This window comes from Lissotriton vulgaris, chromosome 6 (assembly GCF_964263255.1).
Source record: "Lissotriton vulgaris chromosome 6, aLisVul1.2, whole genome shotgun sequence".
NCBI lineage: Eukaryota > Metazoa > Chordata > Amphibia > Caudata > Salamandridae > Lissotriton > Lissotriton vulgaris.
The window spans coordinates 1,673,063,715-1,673,076,282 of record NC_141694.1 but is presented as its reverse complement, the minus strand read 5'-3'; the positions used below and the strand labels follow the sequence as shown (position 1 = coordinate 1,673,076,282).

At 49.0% G+C, this 12,568-nt stretch overlaps 2 protein-coding genes across 2 annotated transcripts in view; one reads left to right on the top strand and one right to left on the bottom strand.

Annotated features, from left to right (window-relative positions):
- The window catches only part of INTS7 (integrator complex subunit 7), a 363,775-nt gene that overhangs the window by 172,698 nt on the left and 178,509 nt on the right, over nucleotides 1-12,568 (top strand). The window lies entirely within an intron of this gene.
- The window catches only part of DTL (denticleless E3 ubiquitin protein ligase adapter), a 78,511-nt gene that overhangs the window by 33,393 nt on the left and 32,550 nt on the right, over nucleotides 1-12,568 (bottom strand). Inside the window, exon 11 of the mRNA XM_086927849.1 lies at nucleotides 5,989-6,101. Within this exon, the coding sequence (XP_086783975.1) occupies nucleotides 5,989-6,101 (113 nt within the window). The remainder of the gene's footprint in view (nucleotides 1-5,988; nucleotides 6,102-12,568) is intronic.

Below are 12,568 nucleotides of genomic sequence, written 5' to 3'. Positions count from 1 at the left end.
GCAAACTCAAATCCCGGCAAAGCTAACTAAGCCTTGCACCTGCCTCAAAGTCAAGTAAGTCAAGAACCATTAAACGGGATAACACGAACATCCCGTATTTATAGTTCTTAGAAACAGAACCGCTGTCTAAAGCACCAAACAAAAATACATGTTCCTGCTACCTTAAAAACTATCCATCAACCATATCTAAAGCGGAGAGGGCACTACACTAGACTACACTACAACCAGCTCTGACGCCAACCTCGCTAACTCCGAACACCTTCACTTCCAGATCCATATCGACCCCAAAACCACACTCCGAGGCACTCTCCTCTACAGACCACCAGGACCCCGCGCAAAATTCAGTGAAGACATCACGGACTTCATCACCCCACACGCGCTCCCCTCCAAAGATTACATCCTTCTGGGAGACCTCAACTTTCACCTTGAAAAGATCAACGACCGCAACACCGCCACCCTCTTGGACAACCTCGCCAACCTCGGACTCAAACAACTGGTCACTTCCCCCACCCACATCGCAGGTCACACACTCGACCCCATCTTCACCTCCAGCAACCATGTCTCCTTCAGCCACACTACGAATCTCCTCTGGACTGACCACAGCTGCGTTCACTTCACCTACAACAAGCCAAAACCCATCATCCACCTCCAACCAACTCTACAAAGAAACTGGAACAAAATCACCACGGATCAGATCCCCACATCGCTCCTTCGAACCTCCCCAGCCCCCTCTTCTAACGCCAACGAAGCCGCATCCAACCTCACCCTTTGGCTATCCAACACCGCCGACACCTTAGCACCACTGAAAAAGTCAACACAAACTTGGCAACAAGAAGGCCTCATGGTTCAACGATGATCTCAAGAAGTCCAAGAAACTGTGCCGCTCCCTTGAAAAGGCCTGGAAAAAAGACCCATCCACCAGCAACAAGGACGCCTTCAAAAGTGCCACCCGCACTCACCACCAACTGATCCGAAAAGCCAAGAAAACAGCATTCAAGGATCGACTTGACAACAACGCCCACAACAGCAAGGAACTTTTCAACATCGTCAAGGAATTTTCCAACCCCTCGGCCAACTCCAACGACATCACCCCCTCTCAAACCCTCTGCGATTCCCTAGCCTCTTTTTTCCACAACAAGATTGCTGACATCCACAACAGCTTTGACAACCAACCCGGAAGCCAACCCACCCTACCATCAGCTGACCATCTTCCCCTCGTTAACACCCTTAACGCCTGGAACCCAATCTCCACTGAGGACACCATCCGCCTGATAAATTCCATCCACTCTGGATCCCCCACAGACCCATGCCCTCACCACATCTTCAACAAAGCAGACTCCATCATAGCACCGCACCTCCGAGACGTCATCAACTGCTCCTTCAACTCCGCTACCTTCCCAGAAGACTGGAAACACGCTGAACTCACCGCCCTTCTGAAAAAACCAACAGCAGACCCCACCGAACTCAAAAACTACCGCCCCATCTCGCTTCTTCCATTCCCGGCCAAAGTCATCGAGAAAGCTGTCAACAACCAGCTCGCCGCCTTCCTCGAAGCCAGCAAATCACTCGACCCCTCACAATCTGGCTTCCGAGCCAAACACAGCCCTGAGACCGCCCTCATCGCAGCAACAGACGACATTCGAACTCTACTGGACAATGGAGACACAGTCGCCCTCATCCTCCTCGACCTCTCTGCAGCCTTCGACACAGTCTGCCACAGCACCCTTTTACAACGCCTCAGAAACATCGGAATCCAAGGAAAGGCACTGGAATGGATCACCTCGTTCCTCACCGGAAGAACCCAGAGAGTCCGCCTCCCACCATTCAAGTCCGAGGCCTCTGAAATCATCTGCGGCGTACCACAAGGATCCTCACTCAGTCCCACCCTCTTCAACGTATACATGAGCCCCCTCGCGGCCATCGCCCGCCAACACAACCTCAACATCATCTCTTACGCGGATGACACTCAACTGATCCTATCTCTCACCAAGGACCCCAGCACCGCCAAAACTAACCTACACGAGGGAATGAAAGAAGTCGCCGAATGGATGAAACAAAGCCGTCTGAAACTGAACTCAGACAAAACAGAAGTCCTCATCTTAGGTAAATCCCCCTCTGCATGGGACGACTCCTGGTGGCCGGAAGCCCTCGGAAATGCACCCACCCCGACAGACCACGCACGGAACCTTGGCGTCATCCTGGATTCTTCACTCTCAATGAACAGACAAGTCAGCGCCGTATCCTCTTCCTGCTTTAACATTCTTCGCATGCTCAGAAAAACATTTCGCTGGATCCCCACCGAAACAAGGAAAACAGTCACCCATGCCCTGGTTACGAGCCGACTGGACTACGGAAACACCCTCTACGCAGGTACCACCGCTAAACTCCAGAAGAAACTACAACGAATCCAAAACGCCTCAGCCAGGCTCATATTAGACATCCCACGCAACGAACACATCTCTGGTCACCTTAAAGACCTCCACTGGCTACCAGTCAATAAGAGGATTACTTTCCGTCTGCTTACCCACGCACACAAATCACTCTACGACATCGGACCAGACTGCCTCAATTCTCGACTGTCCTTCTACACCCCCTCCCGCCAACTTCGCTCTTCCAGCCAAGCCCTCGCCACTGTACCTCGCATCAACAAGACCACCATGGGAGGCAGATCCTTTTCATACCTGGCTGCCAAAACATGGAACTCACTCCCCGCTTACCTTCGCCTCACCCAGAATCACCTAGCATTCAGAAAACAGCTTAAAACGTGGATTTTTGACAAATAACCCTCCTCCCCTTCCTAAGCGCCTTGAAACCCTCTGGGTATGTAGTGCGCTATATAAATTCTATGACTTGACTTGACTCTGCTGATGACGCCCCAGTGTACATGCAATCACGTAGTCTCGTAAATCGTCTAAAATGCTGCCACCGACAGCACAGGACATCTGTGGCCGCTTCCTCATTGCAGAAAGCTTTAATTTCCACATCTGCAACATAAATTGATCACACAAGTACACTGGCCAATAATATGAAGCCCACTTCACGGCTGTTTCACCGCTGCTCTTCAAAACAAATCACATCTCTAACTCAACTAACATCCACAGTGAGAGACTGTAGCAGGTGGGGACATTGCGGGCGGCCCCATGCCTACTCTAACGCGTACGCCGGGTTCTTTTACCCTAATCCTGCCATCCTGCAGTTCCACAGCTCAAACCCACATGATTAACTCCTCACCCAATCTAAGTGTGTAAACCCAATCTAAGTGTGTAAACCGGGCCTTGTGTGGGACCACACACTGTAATACAACCACCAGGTGAGAGAGCATTGCTGTACCACCATACCTGCACAGCCGCGTCCAGCTTTCCCTCGAAGGTAAAGTCCACCAGGTCGGGTCGCAGGCACAGCGCATAGTTGAGAGGTCGTACGTCTGCCGGGAGTCGCTCGAAAGGCTGCCTCTCAGTCATATTGCGGGCCTGGAGAAACGAGCGTGTGGCGACTGACAGGAGCAGGCGGGATGGAGTGACGACGGCAAGTATTTTAAATTAGGACTCATCAATGTTCTTCGTTTTCCATAGTAATACTCATTACATTAATTCGACATGCCATCCCTAGCCTCATGCCTAACGACCCGATGAGCGTTTATTGGCTCACTTTTCTACTTTCTTAAAAGAGCACTCGAGCCACCAGATGGGTAGCGACTGTCGGCAGAGCCGCACTCACCGGGGGAGGAGCGCTGCGGAGGGGAGGCTTCCAGGGTAGAGCATGAGGCTAGAGGGGGACACAAGTCCTCTGGCAAGGAGGCCACGCGCAGTCTCATCTGTGACTACGGGAGGTGCGAGAACGTCCCTCAGCGCGCGAAACTGAAAGCGCGGTGAGAGCGAGACGACGTGAGCCTGCTCAATAGAGCGCGCGTTCACGTGCGCGTGGCCCGCTGTATTCAGTCTCTCAGAGAAGCGCGCGGCCAGCTCCTGTCCCCTCTCCTGGGAAGCAGAGTCGCTCACAATAAGTCTCTGGCGAGACCGCGCTTTCGCGCGGTTCAATGCCAGGAGACCTAAAAAACGGTCAGTAGACGGGAGTGCGGAGGCGCTATATATAAAAGGGAGAGCGCAGAGGGGGTTGGGGCAAAGGAGTTGATGTAAGAGAAGAAAGGTCAATAAGTTGCATACGGATTTCAGGTTTCCAGTCCCAAGCTTTCATTAGGCAGGATAATGCATTCTAGGGGCTATAATCTTGGTTCCCTTTCATTGAACCAATTGGGGAAAAAAACACTGTCAAGAATCTGCAAAACTGAAGCCCACAGCTTGAAACATATACTGATATACTGCCACTCATAGGTGAAGAAGCAACCCAAGTGAAGGTCGAGGTCATGGTTGACTATGCGTTGACTCGTATCCAAAATAACACAGCCTCACAGAGCAGCATTTACTTCCTCTTTGCCACAGTGTATGAGCAGTGCTTGGAGCAGTATCCTGTAAGAGGGTATGAGCAGGGCCATTAGCACAAATTCCAGTGATCTCCAAGGACATTGTAGTCCTGCTCTGTAACCCACCTACATACCTACCTTTTCAATAAAACCTGTATATGAAAAAATAGCAACTTCATGCACGAACAAGCTCCCCTCCTTCTGAAAACTGTCAATCCGGTTTAAACAACCTTTGGCATATTCAACAGGTTTATATTTTGCATACTGCCTGTGCCCCAATATAACCAACCTATAGGATCACACAGACAAGGCAAACCAGTTGCAGGCTTCCATGCACACGCAGATCAACACGCAATGACACCCATACACACCGGGTCACATTTATTGGCAGAAACACATCACAGGCAACCATGCAATGTGGCAAAGCTGCCAAGTGGAAGCATATCATGAGGAGTCACTCCTTCAGATAGTCCTGGGCTTTTGGCCAAAATTCAGTGCATTTTTATTTTTTAAGCCCTACATTTAATGGTAAAAATAAAACCATGTTCCAGAATGAAAAAGATTGTTGGATTAAAAGCTAGATAAATACACTTGAAGCTTTTAAAAGACTAAACATAATTGGTATTTTGCAACAAAATTGATTAAACTTTTCACTTTTACTCTTGTGAGCTATCAAATGGTTTGATTAGCCTTAGTTGGTTTACCTTTTACTGCAGGCAGCAGCTCGCATGCAACATATCATTCCAAATTGAGCATCAGGGATTTGTTTTAATGTTCAGACAATGCAGTGCACAAGAGGTGGCCAGAGATAAAGCATGCCAAATGTTCTAATGGTTTTTGTCCACCGTGGATCTCTTTCTAGCTATCTTTCCTAAGAAAACAAGCACTACATTATAGTGGTGAGAAAGATAAACCTACACGGTAATGGAATAAGGGCTTATTCCCTTCAGTTTCCTTATCTGGAAAGGCAATCACACCTGCTTTTTACAGGCGTAGTTGTTCTACGTGTTTTCAAGACTGTAAACTGCGTGCAAAATGTTCATGGACGCCCACAAAGAAGCGGCTGCTATATTCTATATGGTATGTTACTTGATATAGCCTAGTAAAGCGTTTAATATCTGCACAGGGATAAGTTCACAGAAACTAGGAAGGGATGGGGAGGTAAAACAGACAATTGGGATAATACTGGATAGTATGGTAACACTTAGGTTTCACACACTTCCATTACATTGTGCTTATTTAGAAGTACAGAAATTGAAAGCAATTTGCCCAGAATCTCATGACATTTTGTGGGAAAACCAATCCAGGACTAGAACCTAGGTCTCATTGTTCGACGGTCAGCAATTTAAGTACTATACCACATCATTTTCTGAGTGACGGGTCAAGGTCATCATATTAAATGTGCATAACGATAGAACCTATCAAGCACAAAAGAACTTACAAATACTTTTAGCTAATTTATGTAGCACCATTACCTCACACAAAAACAGCAAACCACAAAAATCTTATTTTTAAGGAAGGCAGAAGGGCTAGTTTTTGATCTCTGAAGCAGGGTCGTTAGCTCTTACCCGCCAAATGTAGGCTGTATGGTCACTGGACCCGCTCAGCAGGAACTGGTCATCGGGACTCACACTGGACTTTATGTAGAAGGTCGAGTTCTGGTGTCCACTGAAAACCGCCACTAAGGACAAATGTTTAGAAATTACATAAATGAGAAACCAAGCATTGCCCCCTAAGAAGACTTTTTTCAATCAGCCTGCGACCTTTCAAGAGAAAGGAAAGCAAAGATACAGCGACTGCAAGGGCTCTTTTAACAGTTTTTAAGTGGGCACTTTGAGCATTCAGTGGCAGAAATATAGGTTTGGAATATTTTCAATTAAGGACCTGGGTTAATCATAGGAGTTCATAATGAAAGTACAAGTCACTCAACATGCCGCCTCTGTACTCCTTGAAAATGAACCCTTCCTTTAACCACTAATGAGTGTTGTCACAAAGAGAGGGACAGCAACACCTGTGGCATTGTTGCAGGGATTCTGCTCAGGAACAGAACCATGCTTGGAACCACAGAACGTCAGTATGTAGGGACTGAGTCATCATACTACCTCAGTATCTTTGAGCCCGAGTCAGACTAGATATAGTGCCTCACTTGCCCTCCTAATCGTTCCAGAGAAACAAGTGAGTTGGCATCCCAAAACACAACACTCTCAATCCTCTCGGGATTGCGATAACAGGACACACCCTTTCACTCTCTCACTCATACTTGTTCATAATAAGATAAACAAGCATTGGAAATGCAATAGGTCTCGCATTAGGAAAGTTTGAGCGATTGGTATTGTAAATGACACTTTTTTATTTATGTGTTGGTTTTGAAAATAGCAAAATTAATAGCTTTGTCAGTTACAATGTCAATAGTTTTAACTTTCGCAAATGTGACACCTATAGCATTTGTAATGCAATGTGTGTTGTATTTACGTGACTTAGATGTATTGATATTACAAATAACAATGGCTTTTAATTTTGTAAATAATTAATACTTAAATAAAAGTTATTGTAATTTATAATGGCAATACCTTAAACGTTTGTAAATAACTTTTGTGAAGATTATGTTCAGTGTATTTTGTGACGAAAATCCAAGAACATTGCATTTGCACCTACACACACACACAGCCACACATACACACACACACATATAGATGTGGTGGTGGTGGATCTGGGGGATGTGGTGGATGTGGTGGTGGATGTGGTGGTGGTGGTGGATGTGGTGGTGGTGGTGGATGTGGTGGTGGAGGAGTTGGATGTGGTGGTGGAGGAGTTGGATGTGGTGGTGGTGGATGTGGTGGTGGATGTGGTGGTGGATGTGGTGGTGGATGTGGTGGGGATGGTGGATGTGGTGGGGATGGTGGATGTGGTGGGGATGGTGGATGTGGTGGGGATGGTGGATGTGGTGGGGATGGTGGATGTGGTGGATGTGGTGGGGATGGTGGATGTGGTGGGGATGGTGGATGTGGTGGGGATGGTGGATGCGGTGGATGTGGTGGTGGATGCGGTGGATGTGGTGGTGGATGCGGTGGATGTGGTGGTGGTGGATGCGGTGGTGGTGTTGGATGCAGTGGTGGTGGATGGGGTGGTGGTGGATGGGGTGGTGGTGGATGGGGTGGTGGTGGATGGGGTGGTGGTGGATGGGGTGGTGGTGGATGGGGTGGTGGTGGATGGGGTGGTGGTGGATGCGGTGGTGGTGGTGGTGGATGCGGTGGTGGTGGTGGTGGATGTGGTGGTGGTGGTGGTGGATGTGGTGTTGGATGCGGTGGTGGTGGTGGATGTGGTGTTGGATGCGGTGGTGGATGTAGTGGTGGTGGAAGTGGTGGTGGATGTGGTGGATGTGTTGAAAGTGGTGGTGGATGTGGTGGTGGTGGAGGTGGTGGTGGTGGTGGTGGTGGTGGATGTGGTGGTGGTGGTGGATGTGGTGGTGGTGGTGGATGTGGTGGTGGTGGTGGATGTGGTGGTGGTGGTGGATGTGGTGGTGGTGGTGGTGGATGTGGCGGTGGATGTCATGGTAGATGTGGAGGTAATGGAGGATGTGGTGGTGGTGGATACAGTGGATGTGGTGGTGGTGGTGGATGCGGTGGTGGTGGTGGATGGGGTGGTGGTGGATGCAGTGGTGGTGGTGGATGGGTGGTGGATGTAGTGGTGGATGGGGTGGTGGATGTGGTGGTGGTGGGTGTGGTGGATGTGGTGGTGGTGGTGGATGTGGTGGTGGTGGATGTGGTGGATGTGTTGAAAGTGGTGGTGGATGTGGTGGTGGTGGTGGTGGTGGAGGTGGTGGTGGTGGATGTGGTGGTGGTGGTGGATGTGGTGGTGGTGGTGGATGTGGTGGTGGATGTGGCGGTGGATGTCATGGTAGATGTGGAGGTAATGGAGGATGTGGTGGTGGATGTGGTGGTGGTGGATACAGTGGATGTGGTGGTGGTGGATGTGGTGGTGGATGGGGTGGTGGTGGATGCAGTGGTGGTGGTGGATGGGTGGTGGATGTAGTGGTGGATGTGGTGGTGGTAGGTGTGGTGAAAGTGGTGGTGGATGTGGTGGTGGTGTATGTGGTGGTGGTGGATGCGGTGGTGGATGCGGTGGTGGATGTGGTGGTGGATGCGGTGGTGGTGGATGCGGTGGTGAATGTGTTGGATGTGGTGGTGGATGTGGTGGTGGTGGATGCGGTGAATGTGGCGGTGGATGTCATGGTGGATGTGGATGTGGTGGATGTGGTGGTGATGGTGGATGTGGTGGTGGTGAATGTGGTGGTGAATGTGGTGGTGAATGTGGTGGTGAATGTGGTGGTGAATGTGGTGGTGAATGTGGTGGTGAATGTGGTGGTGAATGTGGTGGTGAATGTGGTGGTGAATGTGGTGGTGGATGTGGTGGTGGATGTGGTGGTGGATGTGGTGGTGGATGTGGTGGTGGATGTGGTGGTGGATGTGGTGGTGGATGTGGTGGTGGATGTGGTGGTGGATGTGGTGGTGGATGCGGTGGATGTGGTGGTGGATGTGGTGGTGGTGGATGCGGTGGTGGTGGTGGATGCAGTGGTGGTGGATGGGGTGGTGGTGGTGGATGTGTTGAAAGGGGTAGTGGATGTGGTGGTGGTGGTGGATGTGGTGGTGGATGTGGCGGTGGATGTCATGGTAGATGTGGAGGTGATGGAGGATGTGGTGGTGGATGTGGTGGTGGTGGATGCAGTGGATGTGGTGGTGGTGGTGGATGTGGTGGTGGTGGTGGTGGATGCGGTGGTGGTGGTTGACGCAATGGTGGTGGTGGATGGGGTGTTGGTGGTGGTGGTGGATGTGGTGGTGGTGGTGGTGGTGGTGGTGGTGGATGTGGTGGTGGTGGATGCAGTGGTGGATGCGGTGGTGGTGGTGGTGAATGCGGTGGTGGTGGAAGTGGTGGTGGATGTGGTGGTGGATGTGGTGGTGGGTGTGGATGTGGTGGTGGGTGTGGATGTGGTGGTGGAGGATGCGGTGGTGGAGGATGCGGTGGTGGAGGATGCGGTGGTGGAGGATGCGGTGGTGGTGGAAGTGTTGGATGTGGTGGTGGATGTGGTGGATGTATTGGTGGTGGTGGTGGTGGTGGATGTATTGGTGGTGGTGGTGGATGTATTGGTGGTGGTGGATGCGGTGGATGTGGTGTATGTGGATGTGGTGGTGGATGTGGAGGTGGATGTCATGGTGGATGTGGAGGTGGTGGTGATGGTTGATGTGGTGGTGGATGTGGTGGTGGTGGATGTGGTGGTGGTGGATGTGGTGGTGGATGTGGCGGTGGATGTGCAGGTGATGGTGGATGTGGTGGTGGTGGATGCGGTGGTGATGGTGGATGCAGTGGTGGTGGATGGGGTGGTGGTGGTGGTGGTGGATGGGGTGGTGGATGTAGTGGTGGTGGGTGTGGTGGATGTGGTGGTGGTGGGTGTGGTTAAAGTGTTGGTGTATGTGGTGGTGTATGTGGTGTTGGTGGATGCGGTGGTGGTGGTGAGTGTGGTGGTGGTGGAGCTAGAGGGAGTAAGATAGAGAGAGAAGGAACTAGAGGGAGCTAGAGCAAGCAAGACAGAGAGAGAGGGAGCTAGAGGGAGCAAGGGAGAGAGACTACTGGCATTGCAAATGTAGACCTCTAACCACTTATAAATAATGTAGGACAGTGGAAATACACACTTAAAGCCCACTAAGATCAGAAACCGCTAGGAAATATGCTAAAATTAACAGCGCGTGTTGAAATAATAGGAACATTGAAATATTTATCTTCACGAGTATCACTACAACTGATGGTATTCATGTTACTAACACGTCATGGCCAGTATCAGAAGAACACTGATTAATAAATGAATCCTTATGCTGCAATCGATCAATAGGTTGTTTGCATACTGGAGTTATGTTGTCAGTCGAGTTATTAAGAAAGGTGAAGCTAGACACATTTGCACTTTTTTTTTTAATTAAGTGCTTTTAGGAGTAATAAGACTAGTGGGATGGAGGTGTAAAGGCGCAACATTTATTTTGAACACTCTGCACAGAAGTCATCAAAAGTCCGTTTGTGAAGGGAACGTTTGCCAGCAGCGTGGTTTCTTTGCACTGACAAACTCATTTTAAACCGGCCTCAAGAGACTAACAAGCTAAGCAGAGCACAGTTCAGGTTTGTTTTAAAGGTATTGGAGTTGTATTAACTATAATGTCCAAATCTTGTTTACAGTGACAAAATCCCGAGTGTTGGGAATAATGCTATGAATATAGGACAATCATTTAACAAGTAAGACATAATGAGAAAGGGGCAAGGAGAGGAAAAGGATATACACGGCTGCAGCCTTCCTACCAGAAGCTTCTCCCAGCGTGCGCTCTGTAGCAGGCCATGCAGTGAATAATTAGGGGAGGAGATGTGCCGGCCTGAGTCAGAGCGCACGCTGAGAAACTTGTGGGAGGGAGGCTGGGCTGCCTTTGATGTGGTAATGCAAGGCAGGCAGGCGACTGGGGAACAGATGGTTTGCGGGAAGAGCGTCGCGAGGGGAGGAGAGTTAAGTATGCTAACCAAAGGCGCACTAAGCCCTCTATGGTAAATGACAAAAGTACAACAAAAGTCTCCGTGTCCACGCAAACCCATGTGATGGGAACCTCCCTGTAACTGGTTTGTGTAAGAAGCTCTCAACTGCGTGAAGAACCCGGTTATTTAAGATGCGTAAATGTGCATGTAATCATCAAAACTCAAAGTGAGTATCTACCTTCCACTGTGTTGAGCAAAAGGCGTAATCAAACGATGTAAATTCCACATTAATGGAAGTCGTGTACAAATCATAATAGTTTCAAATAATTGCTGCTTCCATTGCTAATGAGAACCGGTTTGGTGAAAACAAGAGAAATCTGTGGGCAAGAAACTTGTGTGTGAGAGGTGTGGGAGGAGTGCGGCTCGGCTGAGCCAGAGCGCACGCTGGGGGAAGCTTGTGGGGCGGAGCTGCTGGGGAACAGATGGCAGGTGGCTGGTGATTTGATGCTGTGCACGAGCATTTCACGGGCACAGCACCAAATCGCCAGCTAGTTAAACCTCTGTTTAAGCCACTTTATATCGAGCTCCCGCTCAATGCGCAGTCGCATTGAGATAGGTCGCTCGACCTAAAAAATATACAAAGGTTAAAATATTGTGCTCAAAGATGCAGCATTTGAGCCACAATTCGAAGACAAAATGGATAGCAAAACCATCGCTCGGATGGTCAACAACCCATATACCATAAAAAGCCCTGTCACGTTATTAAGACAGATTATCCGCCACCCCCCTCCTACTGAAGCTAAATTATTATATTTCAAAGATCTCTGGGATTAATGGCAGACCCGTACCTTAGCATACATAGGTGGGTGTTATACATCTCAGCTGACATGGTAATCTTGTCCCAGGACCTTTGCTCAGTGTGTGTGTGTTATTAGAACTACTGTCCTCAGTTATATGACAAGACGTGTGCTCACAAACAGCAGCTTCATTTTAATGGTATGTCTAGGTGCTAGCGTCTGACCAGAGAGAACAAGGGGCATGGTTGTTTGACCTTTCTATGGTAATCAGAGTAAATTCCAGAAAAGGAACACAACACAACACAAAAGCATACGCAGGTTCTGGGTGAAAATACAATGAGGCACAAAAGCAAAAAGTGCTAATGTAGGCAAAAGAAATGCAGCCTACAACGTGCACAACTAGGCTAACAGGGAAAACGATAATGGCCATGCAAGAAACACAATAGGATCTAAAGACCTCTAGAATCCATGGTGCACCAGAGGCTATCACGTTGCCCAATCTCACCCTCTATGCCTATCTAGAGAGACTGGATAAGCAGATGGTGGCGTTGGGATGGTGTAGCAGACACTCGAAGAACAAGGCAAGGGATGAAGAATTGTGCTCCCTAATATCTTGAAAGACTCCAACATCTTAAGCTCCCCTTCATTCAATTTGTGAAAAGGTGTTGCAAGCATAATTCAGTAACGAAAAGAAGGGGTTACAGTTGTGGGTAATTGCTCAGACTTCATCCATAACTGTTTTCATCAAAATCGGATTGAGTGAGGAACCAGCTGTATAACAAGCATCCAACACATAATATTAACGATAAAGCATACAACAAAGCCCAACTGGTAGTTTTGACCATCA